The 16,976-nt window shown below is 46.4% G+C and overlaps 2 protein-coding genes across 4 annotated transcripts in view; one reads left to right on the top strand and one right to left on the bottom strand.

Moving 5' to 3' along the window:
* Positions 1-310: 310 nt before the first annotated feature.
* LOC308496611 (uncharacterized protein) lies at positions 311-12,391 on the bottom strand (the record flags this gene model as incomplete). Its single annotated transcript, XM_081046133.1, has 2 exons — positions 11,927-12,391; positions 311-402 (listed from the first exon to the last, which is right to left on the bottom strand). Exons 1-2 carry the CDS (start codon positions 12,243-12,245, stop codon positions 311-313), a joined length of 411 nt encoding a protein of 136 aa, XP_080902259.1. The 5' UTR covers positions 12,246-12,391.
* The window catches only part of MTUS2 (microtubule associated scaffold protein 2), a 533,984-nt gene continuing 529,099 nt past the window's right edge, over positions 12,092-16,976 (top strand). For all 3 annotated transcript variants that reach the window (XM_081046099.1, XM_081046097.1, XM_081046098.1), the window contains exon 1: positions 12,092-12,400. The gene's annotated coding sequence lies outside the window, so the exon portion shown is untranslated. The remainder of the gene's footprint in view (positions 12,401-16,976) is intronic.

Genomic DNA, 16,976 nt, shown 5'->3' with positions numbered 1-16,976 from the left:
AAATCTCAGGACTTGGCATCATTTTGGTTTTGGGGATCAGGTGCAGAGAGCAGCTGGGACACCAAGCGTAAGCCTTAATGTTTACAGTCATCATAAATTATACTATTACGACATATTGTAGCTTATAAACTCGTTTTATATTCATTGTCTCGTTGACTACTGTCCTATACAGCAGGTAATGCACTTGTTATTATTCTCCTCCCCTAGATGAAGAAAGGCGCTCACAGAAGCTAAGTTACCTGCTTAGGTGATACAGCAAGAGTGACACTGGAAACACGTCTGACTCCTGACACAGGTAGACCCTTTCCTTTCACATCAGGAGACTTCTTCGGTCCACTCCGTAGGCACATACACAGAGACCACTGCAGGTTTTCTTCCACATATATGGGGGCCCTGGGTATTCTAGGAAAAAAAATAACTCCTGGTTAAAATGCTTAAGATAAAAAAATAAAAGTAAAAAAATGCTTAAAATTCTGTAAAATATACAATTAATATCTGTGCCAGATACTGCTGGTGGACTAGTCATTCCTCCTAGGCTCTCCTTTTGCTCCCGCTGCTACTGCGGTAACCAATTTCGAGAGGCGCAGACCAGCTTCCTTTCAGGACAAGCAGACAACACCTCACCCGCATTCTGCCCTGGGTTCCTCGTTTTTCCTCCTCGAGGACACATCTGACGCCACGGCACACAGTTCCTGTAAGAAGCTCTCCTCTCTCACATGTGCACAGGCTGGAGGACTGGGGGAGGTAACACTCAGGGGCCACCTGTGACCAACAGGAAGGGGAAACCAGATTCTCCCTTTCATGTCCCAGGAGGACATTTCTGACCTGTGTTCCACAGATGGTCTAACAGCATGCACCCCTGACAGCGCCAATTCAGTGATGCACCCGTTATCAGTTTTCCCTCTTATATCCTACAACTCCCCTCCCTATAACTGCTTCTTGGGATCTCTCGCCTAATTAACTACCTGAACATAAGCTTTTTTTCCACGTCCCTGGCTCTGCTTTCAGGGGACTTCACACTAAGACAGTTAGGTCTAGAAGTGAGCAGATCCTGGGCATGAGAAGTTGACCAGACCACTTTTCAGTCAGAGCCATGCGGACTCCATTGCTGTGGAAATGGAGAGTGATAATCCTGACACGCAGTAGTATCAGAATCACTGGGATTCTCACCTACAGTAGATAAGCATTTGGAACAAGGAGTAAATTTATCACTTAATAGTTAAGTTTAGCACTTGAACATAATTATAAGGATTGTGGAAGAGCTGCAGAGGAGACTGAAGACAGAACCTCAACTGGTCTCCCATTCAAAGTCAGGGTCCTGATATGAAACAAAGGGCATCCTGAGACCTGGAATAGAGATGGTTAGGTTGATGCAGTTAAGTATTTTGAACCCCAAGACTTCCTTAAACCATTTAGACATAGTCCTCTCCCTTTTGCTAGAAGACAGATACTCTGCTTGCTTGATTGCCTGTAAAAACCCCACCTCATGCAAGTGCCACATAAAATGATGCTGTACTTCTCAAGCTCTGCCCACAGCACCCCTCCATTGCCAGCAAGCAGTCTGGTGTCCAAGGTCAGCTTTTAGCTCAGCCTGAGCAGAGAAATGGTTGGCATGGGCATGTGCGTGTGTGCGCGCACACACACACACACACACACACACACACACACACACACACACACACCTCTATTTGGTGGTTTTGCACAGTGCTGTGTGTACTGAACTATTGGTGTATAGGTCATGCTGTGTGATTAATAGCCAGAGTATCCTGGTCCAGGAACCACGTGGTAGAATGCGGACACACTCATCATTTGTGTTTCCTGGGAACCCTTGAACTTTGCTGACTTCTGTGGCAGCAGGAGAAACCTGAAGGGAAAGTAATTGTTAACGTAGAATTGAAGACATGGTTAACTATCAAGTAAAGATGGAAATGAAATAAAGAAATGTTTAGGAAACCAAACTGGAGAGCGTGTTTACCACCAACAGGCATTTACAAAGGAATTTTCTTTCTGTGTTTCTGTTTTGTTTGTTTGTTCATTTTGTTATTTAGATCCCACAAATAAGTGAAATCATATTGCATCTGTCTTTCTTTGTCTGGCATATCTCACTGAGCACAATACCCTCCAGGTCTATCCATGCTGCTGCAGATAGCAAGAACCCATTCCCTTCTTGGCCGATCAATATTCCATTGTGCTCGTATATGTATGTACCACCTCCTCTTTATCCATTCATCCATCGATGGACATCCACGCTGCCTTCACATTGGCCATTGTAAATAATGCTGCAATAAACATATGGATACATACATCCCCTAAAAGTAGCATTTTGGGTTTCTTCAGATAAATACCCAGAAGTGGTATTACTGGATCCTTCTTCGTCTCTTATTATAGACTTTGTTTTAAAGTCTGGGCAAGTATTGCTACCCTAGGTTTTTTCTTTTTTTTTTTCTATTTCCATTTTCATGAAATATCTTTCTCCATCCCTTTACTTTCAGTCTGTGTGTGTCTTTCAATCTGAAGTGAGTCTCCTGTAGGCAGCATATGTAAGGGTCTTGTTTTCTTATCCATTCAGCCATGCTATGTTTTTATTTATTATTATTATCATTATCATTATTATTATTATTATCATCATCATTTAAAATTTTATTGGGAAAGGGGAACAGGACTTTATTGGGGAACAGTGTGTACTTCCAGGACTTTTTTCCAAGTCAAGTTATTGTCCTTTCAGTTTTAGTTGTGGAGGGCACAGCTCAGCTCCAGGTCCAATTGCTGTTGCTAGTTGCAAGGGGCACAGCCCTCCATCCCTTGCACCCACCATCCCTTGCGGGACTTGAGGAATCGAACTGGCAACCTTGTGGTTGAGAGCCCACTGGCCCATGTGGGAATCGAACTGGAAGCCTTTAGAGTTAGGAGCATGGAGCTCTAACCGCCTGAGCCACCGGGCCGGCCCTGAGCCGTGCTATGGTTTTGATTGAAGCATTTAATCCATTTACATTTAAAGTAATTGTTGATAGATATTGTAACTATTGCCATTTTATTCATAATTTTAGTTTTTAATTTTTTACCTTCTTAAAGAAGTCCCTCTAACATTCCTCGTAATATTGATTTGGTGGTGATGAACTCCTTTAGCTTTTTCTTGTCTGGGGAGCGCTTTATCTGTCTTTGGATTCTAAATGATAGCCTTGCTGTGTAGAGTACTCTTGGTTGTAGGGCCCTGCTTTTCATCACATTGAATATTTTGTGTTAATCCCTTCTGGCCTGCACAGTTTCTGTTGAGAAATCAGCTGACAATCTTATAGGAGCTCCCTTACACATTACTAATTGCCTTTCTCTTGCTACTTTTAGGATTCTCTTTTTGTTTTTAAACTTCGCCATTTTAATTATAATGTCTTGGTGTGGGCCTGTTTGGGGTCATCTTGTTTGGGACTCTCTGTGCTTCCTGGGCTTGTGTGTTTGTTTCCTTCTGTCATTACTTCTTCAAATAGTTTTCCGTTATTACTTCTTCAAATAGGTTCTCAATCCCTTGCTTTCTCTCTTCTCCTTCTGGTACCCCCATGATGCGAATGTCGTTATGCTTGATATTATTCCAGAGGTCTCTTATTTTTTTAAGTTCTTTTTTCCTTTTGCTGTTCCATTTGGGTAGTTTTTGCTACCTTATCTTCCAAATTGTTGTTCAATCCTCTGCTTCATCTAGTCTGCTTGTGATTCCTGCTAGTGTATTCTTCATTTCAGTTATTGTATTATTCTCACTGGTTCTTTTTTATGTCTTTTTTTTTTATATATATACTTGCTATCTCTTTTTGAAGTTCTCACTAAGTTCCTTGAGCCCCCTTATAACCATTGTTTTGAACTCTCTCTCTGGTAGGTTGCTTGTCTCCATTTCATTTAGTTCTTTTTCTGGAGTCTTCTCCTATTCTATCATTTGAGATGTATTTGCTTATTCCCTCATTTTGGTTGCGTCTCTGTTTGTTTCTATGTATTAGGTAGATCTGCTAAGCTCCTTGCTGGGTGGCCTTATGTAGTAGGTGTTCTGTGGGGCCCTGGCACCGTCTCCCTGGTCACCTGCTCCAGGTGCACCAGGAGTGTCCCTTGTGTGTGGGGACCCTCCTGTTTGAGCCTTGATTGCTACTGACACATCAGTGGGTGGGAGTGACCCTCAGGTTGACTGGCTGTGGGATTTGACCATGTCCACAGCTTATGGGCTTCTGTGCTAGGGGGTTTACCACACAGTGTGGGATTTGCCCCAGTGGGCTCTGCTGCCTGGTGAGACCACCCTTTGGTTGTGCCTCTTGTGGCACTAATTGTGTGGTGTCCTGCTGTGGTCTGAAGCCAACCTCTAAGTATGTTCATTCTTTGGCCTCTTGGGAGGGGCTCCAATGCAGGGCCAGGTCAGCTATTACCTCTGTCCAGTCAGGGACTACCTGGTACGAGCTACAGAGCAATCCACAGTTGGTCGCTGTCATGCGGGATGTCAGTTCCTGCTCCCCGCACAAGAACACAAGATATGGTGAGGCCAAAAAGGAACACCCACAGAGCCACAGATAGGGGAGTCACACCACTATATTCTCGCTGGAGGCTGGGTTGGAGACAAAGGAAGCAGGAGCCACACGATGCGCAATCCGCCGTCCACTTGTCCCTGCCAACCAGCCTCACTTGCTAGCTGCAATCCACACTTGCTAGCTTAGCCAGAGCAGTTCTATCAGTGGCTAATGGCTGACCGGTAACAGCTGATGGCCAACTCGTCACAGTTGATGGCCATCTACTACCTGAGCCAGCACCTTTCCATGTGTCCTGTACTGGACCTGGAGCTGTGTGGGAGAGGCCATGCTGCAATATGAGGACAGCTGCCACCAGTACTAGGCCTAGAGTAGTAGAGTAGTAGAGTAGCAAAAAATCCAGGACACACCCAGGCCTGCTGCTGCCCACTGCTGGTTGCTGGCTCTGGTAAGGTTCAGCTGCCAATAAAGCCTCCTGTGGTGCAGAGTTGGGTGTGGTGGGGTCTCAGTGAGTCAGCAGGGCAGAGCTGCAGAGCTCACCAGGCCAATCAGATTCAGATTTGGCCGTAAGCGTAGGGGGTGGGCTCAACACAGGAAAGATGGTGCCTGCCTGCTGGCCACAGGGGAGAAGGATCCCACACAGGAAAAGTGGTGACTATGCTGCAGACCACCCCGCTGAGGCCACACACCTCAGTCTGCCCCCCATATGTCTCCAACGCCCCTGAGTCACTGTCCCTCCGCTGGAGCACAAGGTGAGCACTTGCGAGCAAGTGAAGCTGTGCACATGCCCTTTAAGAGGACGGCTGGGTTTCCTCCTGCTTTCTATCCTACCCAGGTAGTTGGAAGCCCACTGTTTTTTCACAGCCAGATGTTATGGGGGCTTCTCTTCCCAGCTCTAGAAATCCTGGTTGGGGAGCCTGGAGTGAGGCTGGGGTTTCTTATTCCTCTGTGGGGAACCTTCTTGGCTGAGATATCCCATCCCAATTTTCATCCACCACATGGAGGTTTGGGGCCAGCCTGTTTCTTGTCTCCACCTCTCCTACCAGTCTCAACGCAGATTCTTCTTTATGTCATTAATTGTAAAACTTCTGTTCAGCTAGAATTCAGATGGTTCTCCTGGTGGATTGTTCTATAATTTAGTTGTAATTTTAAGGTGTTCATGGGATGAGGCAGGCACAGCGTTTATCTACTCCACCATCTTGGATCATTTTCCACAAAGGAAGTCTTGGTGATGTACTCCAGAAAGAAGGAAAATGATCCCAGAAAGAAGATCTGGGGTTCCAGAAGGAATGGTGAGCAAACATGGACTATAAAATAATAACAACACTAATTTGCAGAGTGAAAAAACCCACTGAAATATTGTATGATGCCCTGTGAAATGGGCTGGGGATAATTAGATTTCAAGTGCTTAAAAGCCCTTCATTGTTAAGGAGAAGCACAGCAACATCAAAAAAATGAGAATTCTCAGTTTACTATGCATGTTACAAGTTTAAGGAAGAACTGGAAGAACAAAATAGAGTGTATAACTTCTATAACAGGAAATATAAAACAATGGAAAATTTCCCTCAGTCAAAGGGAGACAGAAAAGAAGATACAAAAACAACAACAAACAGGACCAATGGAAAAAAACATAGTTATGTAGTAGAAGTAGGTTCAATTATGTAATCAGTATAATTACATAATGATTATGTAAGTAATCAAATGAGGTATATTTATAAATGAAAAGATAGATGTTGTCAGATTGAATAAAAATAATCAGATATTGCAAATTTATAGAGAACACATCCAAGACAACACAGAAAGGTTAAAAGATAGAAAATTATATATGGCTCTTATTAACCAAAAGGAAGTTTATGTAGCATTATTTATATCAGAAAAAAACTATATTTTAAGGTAAATAGTATTAGTGAGAAAGAAAGTCAGTATGTAATGAAGAAATATATGTTACCAAAACTATGAAACTTTTCAAAACTTGTTTACCCCTAATAACATAGCTTTAACATATATAAGGCAGCAGCTGACAGGATTGCAAAGAGAAAAGGACAAATTCAGCATTACAGTGGGGGATTTAAATACTCCTCTCTCAGTAATTGATAGCTCACGGAGACAATTATTCGAAAATATATAGAATATTTGGACCATAAAATTAAAGAGCTTGACCTAATGAGCAGTCATAGAACCACACACCAAAAATTTAGAAGATACGCATTCTTCTCAAGAACATGGAGTATTTATGAATAGGCCACAAAGCAAGTCTCAATCAATTTTAAAATGTCTGTATCACACTGCAAGTAAATTAGAAATGAATAGCGAAAGGGTATCTCAAAAAGCCTCAAGCATTTAGAAATTAAAAAGATACTTCCAAATAACCCACAGGTCAATAAGTAATTGTAATCGAAATTTACAATTAAATGATATTGAAAGCACCACATGAAAAAAATGTGTGGGTAATTTATTTGAAAAAAGAAAGACTGAAAATTAATGAGCTCAGCTTTCAACTTGAGAAGTTTGAAAAAGAACAACAGAGTAACTCCAAAGAACACAGAAGAGAGGAAATGATAATAAAGCAGAAATTAGTAAAACTATAAGCAGATAAGCTCAACAAAGTCAAAAAATGTTCTTTATAAAAACAAAATAGAGACAAAACCCAGGCAGAATGATTTAAAAAAAGATTAATTAAGAAACAAGGCACATCTAAACAATAAACAATATTAGAGGCACATCTAAACAATATTAGAAACAGACATGGACACAACTACAGAAGTAGCACGTATTTAGGATTAATAAGAAAATACCGTAACTGACTCTATTCCAGCTATGGAGGATCTGTATGTTTATGGCCTGGCCTCCCCTTCAGGGAGGGGCTTGTGGCCTCACCTGGTGGGAGTGCTTTGAGCAGGTGGCCTGGGCCTGGCTCCTTTAGCATCTGCCTCACCTGCCAAGAGCCACTCACCCAAGAGCAAACCTTCCCCAAAGAGTCCACAGCCAGTAACTGATGTGGGTGGGGACACAAAGATCTGGCCATTTAGCCCACCCCAGGACAACTCTGTGTCTTACATGCACTGGTGTGCTCATATATTTAACACCTGGCTCCTCATGGGGAAAAACCCTGGTTTGTAGTGTTTGACGATTTCTGTGGTGTAAATACATCCCCATGGAGGACTTCAAGACACCAAAGTAACATCACTGAACCCGGAGTTGGAAGGAGATGCACAATAGTCCGTGGCCATATAGTATTGCCACCACACAGATATGCCGCTTGTAAATCATCTCAAGAACGTATATATGAGGTCAGACAATTAAATTTGCAAACTCATCCTAGAAAAAGTGCTACATACCTCGTTGCTGAATATCACTGTGGTCACCTTCAAAGTACTCCTTTTGGGAAGCTATGCACCAACGCCAGCGCCTAGTCCACCCTTCAAAGCTATTTTGGAACTCTTTTTCTGGAATGACCATCAAAACTGTCATCACATTACACTTGATGTCCTGAATGTCATCAAAATGTCTTCCTTTCAATATTTCCTTTATCTTCGGGTGAAGAAAGAAGTCACTGGGGGCCAGACCAGGTGAGTAGGGAGGGTGTTCCAATACAGTTATTTGTTTACTGGCTAAAAACTCCCTCACAGACAGTGCCGTGTGAGCTGGTGCATTGTCGTGATGCAAGAGCCATGAATTGTTGGCGAAAAGTTCAGGTCGTCTAACTTTTCCACGCAGCCTTTTCAGCACTTCCAAATAGTAAACTTGGTTAACTGTCCAGTTGGTACAAATTCATAATGAATAAGCCCTCTGATATCAAAAAAGTTAGCAACATCGTTGCAGCAAGTCCACAAACTTAATTGTCAGACCTTATACACATAGCAGAGTAATGAATGATGAATAGTTAACTTTGTTTTTAATATAATATATATAAAATTGTAAGTTTATATAATTTAATCTTCGATGATGGCTGTGTTTAACTACTGGCTGACAAAATTCCTAGACATTGAATAATCGATGCCTGCAAGCTGATGTGAACAGGCTCGGGCACACCAGTCTGTATGTGCTCCAGAGCTCCCCTGGTCTGGCTGAGGCTTTGTAGGACTTGAATGATGTCTAGTTACTCCCTCTGTCTGATCCTGGCCTCCTTCTTCCCACAGTCACTGACCCCTAGTAACATCCCGAGGTGTGGTAAATCCGTTGCTATCATCTGAATGTGTCCCCCAAAATGTGTTGAAACCTACCCCCCAGTGTGACGGAATTAGGAGGTGGGGCCTTTGGGAGGTGACTAGGTCATGAGAGTGGAGCCACTATGCATGGGATTAGTGCCCTTGTGAAAGAGACCCCAGAGAACTCCCTTACGCTTTCCATCCTGAGGTTACAGTGAAAGGACGGCTGTCTAGGAAGCTGGCTCTTACCAGACACCAAATCTGTCAGCATCTTGACCTTAGACTTCCAGCCTCCAGAACTGTGAGAAATAAATGTCTGTTGTTTATAAGCCACCCAGTCTGTGGTATTTTTGTTACAGCAGCCCGAATGGACTAAGACACCAGTCCCCTGCCAAATGTCATCATGACTTGCAAACACTGCCCTACCCTTTCTTCCTCTGTCTTTTTCCGTGGACATTTCAGCAACTTGGAACTGCACAGAGCAGATGCCTTCGACTACCTGTGTGCCCGTCAGTCTGGGAAGTCAACGGGCATGTACTTGTGAGACCTGCTGTAGCAGACACTTTTGATGTCCTGTACCACATCTCCTTGGCTGCTCTTGGACCTCCTGCGAGCTGCAACTCAAGCTGATGGTGCCCCTGAATCTCCACCCCCCCAAAAAAAGGATGTTGGCATGAGTCACTGTTTTTCTGCTGCCGGGTCTTTTCTAAAACTCTGGGTGACTGGAATTATGTGGGAGTTAAAGTTCCACAGGCAACTCCAATCCACAGAGAATAGGAGCCAGATGGTCACTGCTCAGCCCCTGTCGTTGAAACGACAATTCTGGGAAGACTTTCTAAGCTTCTCAGAGATCCTGCTGTACTGAGCACCTGTTGTGAATAGCAGTGACCTTGATAACACACCTTTATAGTGACTTTTCGTGCTTCCCTGTCTCAGTCTTTCAATTTTATCACTACTGCTTCCTGGGCTCACCTACAAGGAGAATCTCTCTGCATCCGAGTCCTTCTATTCAGCTTCCGCTTGGGTGGGTGGAGGCTGTACTGATCGTTTGTTTATTTTCCCCACAAAAGAACATTCTACTCTTATTTTCACAGTTTCTAAATACAAGCATAACCAAATGTTAAAATGGGACTTGTCTTAGAATAACTGCTGGGAACATTAGCTGATTGTGCCAGTTGGAGACCTTTGTGAGGCAAATGCCAAGAAGGGTTAGATGTGCAGAAGAAATGTTGAGAAAACACCTGTATAGGGTGGGGGAGGAGGGAGAAGGAGGTTGGCGTGTGGGTGAGGATTGCCTTCCAACTATAATACAGAGCTGACATCTGTGAAAGGATGGGAGGGAGGCTGGATAGGCAGAGCTCCAGACTGCAGGGCTCGGGTGATGGGGAGTTCTGGAACAAACACTGCCCAGTGGAGGGGTCCTGCATCAGGCAGAATCAACTCAGCTTTAGCACTCCCATCAGACTTAGCCATGGGCTGGAAACAGCTGGTGGGATGTGTGACCTTGGTGTGAGCACCATGCTGGATCCAAAGGTGTGCCAGCTGGAGGCTGTCACTTTATACTCTCGAGATTTGAGTGGCATGCCTCCGTGGCTGCCACAGAAATAGGCATTGGACCACCTTTGTATGATTTGCTGAGTAAGGGTTCTGCTGCCTTCAGCCCAAATTGAAGGAAAGGGGAGAGGGGTCAGGGAGAAGGCTGGCAGTGAGAATTATAGGGTGCTGTGAGGGAGAGGAGAGAGTAACAGCTACTTCATGCAAAAGAACGTGTGCTGCTTGGCATGTATCACCTGGATTTGGGGACATGCATGAGTCCAGAGATGGCTGCCTGACTCCTACATGAGACGCTTCAAGGAGAGAGGCTGGTCAGAGCTGCCTGAGACCAAGAAATGAGGACGGTGTACTGCTGTCACAGTGACTTGTACAGATATGGTGGAACATAGTGGGGTCTGCCACAATGGTGACCTTGCAGAGGGTCTGTGTGAAGGGACTACTGGAGGAGAAAGCGGATGTGGAAGCGAGGACCAGGGCCCGGTGCAGGGGACAAGTCTCACCCTGCCACTCTGGAAGCATCAGTCTTCACAGGGCTAGCTGGAAGGATGTAGAACAAGAAAGGAAAAAGTGACGTTTCTCTTCCCCAGGCAGGCTCTGAGCTTGGGTCAGGATGGGAGCTGGTGGGGTGGGAGCTGCCTGGGGAAGGCTGAAGTGGAATGGGACTAATGCTTTGATTTGAATTGGACTGGACTTTTTAATACCGGAGAATCAGACTGCTGATTAGCACCTGAGAGTGACAGGAAAAGCTATGAAATCTGCCCTAGATTCTGCTAGAGGAGAAGGGAGAGCTGATAGAATAATTTACAAAGACAGTGGTGTGGAAAACAAAGGTGCTGTTTCATGATTTCACCAAACAGTCCAGCTTGTTAATAAAATTAACTGGTATAAAATACTGCTTAACATGGTAGTTTGGAAAAATGACCCCACCTTAAGAAAACACCTAAATAGTGCAAAGACCAGCCCCAGCATTTCCTTTTCATAATGGCCGATGTTTATTCCCCTGCTGTGGGAACCAGAGGGAGCCGAAGCTCTGTGACCTCGCCGCCTGCCTTTCCAAACCTTCTAGGCGCACTGCTTAGGGCAGCGGGGAGCATTTCACGCGGGACTGGAAGGGTCCTCGGGAAGTCATTAATATAGTTATTCATCAGAGCTGTCAAGGTTCTCTAGGACGTCTCGAACAGAGTTAGGCACAGTTGGTGCTTGTTCAACACAGACATAAACCTGGTTCTAGAAGGAAACGCCTGCCTTTTCCGCAGACATTTCCAGGGATCAACCCTGGGCTCCTGGAGCCCCGGGAATCCTCCCGCCCTCCAAGTTCTTCCCACTGCTGAAGCCTAACTCATCCTGCTGCTCCTCATTGGAGGGGGCTCCCTCTTCCTTCCCAAGAGGGTAACGGCACATCCCACTGTGCGCAGCCCCTGCCCTGTAGCCCCCGCCTCCTGCCTTACTCCTTGCTTCCCCTGAAGTCGCGGGTCCGCTCGGGGACGGCGATGTCGCCGGGCGCCCACGAGCCCGCGGGAGACGGAGCGGACGGCGCGCGGACGCGGCCCCGTGGCCGGCAGAGGGCGCTGCGGCTCCCGGCGGCGGGACTGCGGACCGCGGGGCCGGGAGGAGGCGCCCGGGCCCGGCGTGTGCGTGTCCCGGCGGCCGCGAGGGTGCGCGCCGCGGCCGTCCCCGCCGCCCTCCCGCGGGGCCCGCTCGCCGCCCGGCGGCTGTCACCGCGGCCCGCACCTCCCGAGCTGCGCGGGCTGCGCGGTGCGCTCCGGGGCGCGGGCTTCGCCGCCGCCGCCCCGCGCCTGCCCTTTGTCCCGGCTGCCGCGGCCGGGAGGGCAGCGCCCCGGCGTCCCGGCGTCCCGGCGTCCCGTCGGCGGCCCCCGGGCGCGGCCCCCGCTGCCCCCGCGCTCGGAGCGGGCGGCGGCCGGGGCGGGGCCTGCGCGACCGTGGGGACCGCGTGGACCAGCCGGCCCAGGTGCGGGGGCGTCCCTGGCTCTCCACCTGCGCCACGTCGCCGGCTTCTCCTGGCAAGTTTGTCGCCCCCCTTTGAGGACATCCTCTGCCGGTCCGTGGAGTCCGGACCTGTCGTGACACAGAAAACTCGCGCTGGAGGGGGAAGAAGAGGAGGCAGCGTGTCGGAGCCGGTCCGGACGAGGGTCCATTGAAGCAGGGGTGGCTTCCTGGACACCTTCTTGGCTGTCTCCCTCCCAGGTGAGCGCGTCCGTCAGCACCCGGGGCTGGGCTCCGGCCCTGCCGTCGGGCACCCGGGCGGACAGGCGCCGGCGCGGGGTGGGGGCGCAGCGGGCGGAGGCACTTACCCCGGCCCGCCGGGGGCCGAGGCTCGTCGGGCACCTGCGCTGCTGCCGGTTAGCCGTCCTCGGGCTCGGAGGGGCTGGTGGGTGCTTAAACCGAGCCCCTGCCCGCCCCCAGCTTTGGGTAATTCTGTCTCTCCGTCTTAATTTAGTCTGTGTGCTTTCCTTTGAGCTTCATAATGGAAAAGCGGCGAAGCCGTTTGCTACATCCATTTTCTCATTCGGAGCCTGTGCACAGAAGGAATTTCAGGCACACAGGCGATGTTACTATCATTCTATTTTAAATACAAACACGGCGAGAAGTACTCTTGGCAGGATACCAAAGGCGCCTGTACTCTCTGTTATGTAAGGGCTTGAAAAACATCCTTGCTAATTGGTGAAGTTATAAATGGGATTATCAGAGCATCGAAGACGGGAGGGTGAAGAGAGGTGAGAACCATCATTTCTACTTTAAACCAAAACTTTACTCGAAGATAAGCATGATCTTAGCTGGAGACACCCTTTAAGATAGTATAGGGCCCTGTCTTTGAACTCATTAGGTAGAATTGTAAAACATTAAAAAATAAGGTAGATTTTGTAAGGGCCATTAAGAAACTTGGTGAAAAATTTTTGACTGCTTATCAATAGTAATAAAAAAGGATCCTACAGATATCCTTTATGGCTTTTAATCTATAGCACAAGTTTGCTTTTATAGCTGATGGAAACTTAGTAATTATGAGCTGCCAGTTATGAAAGATCTCTTTCCCCCAAACCTCCTATCCTTTTATGGTTATTTTCAGGTAAGAAGAATACAAAAGTAGAAAGCATCAGCTATACGGATGTCAGGCACCCCCTTTTGCGCCCCTACCCCAGTATTTTATTCTAATTGGTTTTGGGTGGTGCTGTGGCATTTGTAATGTTAAAAGCTCTGTTGGTGATTGTCATGTGCAGCCAGGGGTGAGACCCATTGGCTAGCATTGTGTTTTAAAATTTGTCACTTTGTAGATCCAGGTGTGGCTACAATGGTTTAAAGTCAGTAAAAAAAAAAAAAAAGTGGTTAAAAATATGGGAAAGAGAAAAATGGTATTGGAAAGGACATGTGTTGAAGAATTATAGCATCTACACTTTTGTATTTTTGTCTAAGTATCTTTCTTGATTTTTTTTTTTTAAAACTGGCAAAGAGTAGTTGATGTTTATCAGAGACCCGTAATTTCGTGTTACGGGGTGTCCTAAGTGGGACATTTCTTTGTGCACAGGTGACAGAGAAGTTGAATAGCAGTGTCAGGCTGTCCCTTTATGGTTACATGAAAAGATGGCAAGTCTTATTAAAGATTATTTTCTCCATCGAATTAAAAACGTATGTTAATAGAGACTAGTAAATTAAATGCAAAAAGCTTTTATTGTTTTTAAGGTCAGAAATAAACCTGGCTGCTGAATCAGTGTTTTCCATCTACCTTATGTAATTCCAGAGGCTCCAGTCTGGGAGCAGATCTTATGGATGGTGTATGAAGGCTTATGTAAGAACTCCGACTATGCTTTTCGTACTCCATTAAACTGGCTGTTTTGGCTATTGCATAATTGGCACAGTACTAGATTGTTAAAGCCCAGCCCAGCCCACGCACTTTTATAATGAATTGCTGCCGTCAAATTAGAGGGAGCAGCGGGGTGGAGGTTTGTGAAAGAGAGATAAGAATAGTATCTAGAGGACTGATGTAACATCAGACTGTTATGCTTAGCAGCTTTCTACAGATTTGAGTGCTGCGGTTTAAACCTCTCCAGTCTTTTATATCTCCCAGCAGAGGTGGATTGGCTGGGAAGCTAATGAATCATAAGCCTCAGGGCCCCCCCTTAGGCTTCTTCCAAGCCCCTGGGAGGGCCACTAGCAACATGTTCACATGGTCATACCAAGTGTATATTGATAATTTTGGATTCTTTTTAAATGAGGACACTCTTCCCCACTCTACCCCCACCTTCCATTATCTAAATATAAGGCCCCATGCACCCTAAATCTGCCCTGTCTCCAAATTATGTTCAAATGTTAACTTATAAAAATGCTTTTCCTTATTTTAATGCCTGTAGTTTTAGGAAAAGACAAAATAAGAAATCTGGCCAGTACTGTAGTTGACCTGCTGAGAAAATGCAAATTGCCATAACCTAAGGCTGTGTAGAGCTACTGAGATCAGGTGGTTACCTGGAGAACCAGCTCTGCCTGGGATCTCACACAAATAGGGACTCTCTTGATCTGAGTGTGAGCTGGAGGCAGAACAGGGAAGGGAGGAAAGTGGGTTAAACCCCTTCCACATCTCGGAGGTGGGCTGCCAGGGGAAGGGGGAGAAAATTATCCAAACATGCTTCATTAATACAAAGTTAACAGGAACAGATAGCATCAGCTCCATGGGAGATCTTTTTGTAACCTCCTTAGCATCTGTTTCTAATAGGAATTTTAAACAGTGAGCAAACTCAGGCCTGGAAAATATCTTGCAACGAACAAATGCCCGTTGGGAATGACTAGGATGAACAATCAACTTGTTCTTATTAGCAGTTTGTATGAATAAATGGGAGCCGTATTATATTCATCACAGGAATGTATCAGAGGGAGCTGTTGAAAGGAGAGGAGGATTTTCCCTTCTTCTCTGAAAAGATTTCTACTTCACATCTAAATTTGGATGTCTTCAGATCTTATCATCTTGACCCCTTTCCTACCAACCATTATACTCTGTCCATCCATCCAACCATCATCCATTCATCCATCCATCTGTCCATTCATCCATTGTTTATCTCATCCTTCCATCCATCTGTCCATCCATCCATGGTTCATCTCGTCCATCCATCCATCCATCCATCCATCCATCCATCCATCCATCCATCCATCCATTGTTCATCCCATCCATCCATCCATCCATCCATCCATCCATCCATCCATCCATCCATCCATCCATTTATCCATCCATCCAGTGTTCATCCCATCCATCCATCCATCCATCCATCCATCCATCCATCCATCCATCCATTGTTCATCCCATCCATCCAGCCATCCATCCATCCATCCATCCATCCATCCATCCATCCATCCATCCATTTGTCATCCATTCATCCACCCATCTGTTCATCTATCCTTTGTTCATCTTGTCCATCCATCCATCCATCCATCCATCCATCCATCCATCCATCCATCCATTGTTCCCTGCCTCCCTTTCACCTCCCCCCTTCCCTTCCTCCCCTCTCCCTCCATCACCCTTCCTCCCTTTATCCACTCACAGAGACTCTCTCCTTGACCAAACTTCAGTCAGGTTCCTCTGAGCCCTCTTCTTGACTAGACCTCAACTTTGGCTTATAAGAACTGCAACTTTCAGCACGTGTTGTCCACCCCTAGCCCCCACTAAGAGACTTGAAAAAACTCTAACATGGTTTCTAACACGACCCATCCCCTCCTTGAGTTCCTGTTTAGAAAAGCTGAAATCTGCTAAAAGAATTTCCCCTGTTCTAGCCAACACCTGATGATAAGACCGCAACTCCTCTTTTATTAGGCATTTATTAGAAAAACTTACAATTATAATCCTTTCTCTGCCCCCTTTGAGATGCACCCATGTCTCCTGTAGCCCAGGAATGTCTTTCTCCAGGGCCTGAGAGCCATGTCTTTGAAATGCAGTCATCAACTGTGACAATGCCAGTTAGCAGACACACAAATGGACTGATGGCAATGCCGTTGTCCAGCCACCCTCCCTGCTTTTATAATTTCCACTTCTTTGACTCTGCTTGAGCCCACCTGCTCCCTCCTTATTCCCTCATTCTTCCTTTAAGATGCCTAGTCACCTCTACATGGATTGACGTTGAGCTCAGTTTTATGCTGAAGTCTCATTCCCCTGTGGCAGTAAAGACCGAATACAGTGTGTCTATACTGCCTTCACCTAATGTGCAGCTTTGTTTTTAACAACATCCAGCAAATACTTCTGAGTGTGTGTGTGCCAGGTGCTGTTCTCGGCATTAGGTATCACAGAGCAGGGAACAACGCAGACAGAACTGTCCCTCGGAGGAGCTTACAGGGTAATGGATAAACTGAAGTAAAATATTTAATATATCAGATAGGGATAGTGCTATGGGGGAAAATGAATCAGAAAAGGGGGCAAAGGAGTGTAGAGCAAGAAATTGCTGTGTCAAGGAGGACGGTCAGGGAAGGCCTCCCCGAGAGGGGGTGCTGAGCAGAGCCCCAAAGGAGACGGCAGAGTGAGCCGTATGGAGATCCGGGGGAGAGCCTTCTCTCACTGGGGAGCAGCCAGTGCAGGGTCCTCAGCCCAGAGTTTGCTGGCCGGCTCTTAGGAGGTGAGCAGGGGTCCCTGGGCCAGCTGGCCCTCGTGGGAGTTTTCACGCTAACGGCCAGCGCCTCCCCATAGCAGCCCACTCCACGAGTCTGTTGAGGTGCTTTCCTGTGTCTGCCCTCAGACTCTGCTCTCCGGTGACCCGAAGCTGTGCCAATGAGTGGTGGTGTTGCTTTTGGG

This window comes from Rhinolophus hipposideros, assembly GCF_964194185.1.
Source record: "Rhinolophus hipposideros genome assembly, chromosome: 4".
Taxonomy (NCBI): Eukaryota; Metazoa; Chordata; class Mammalia; order Chiroptera; family Rhinolophidae; genus Rhinolophus; species Rhinolophus hipposideros.
The sequence above is the reverse complement of the archived record's forward strand: the minus strand, read 5'-3'. Positions and strand labels throughout refer to the sequence as shown.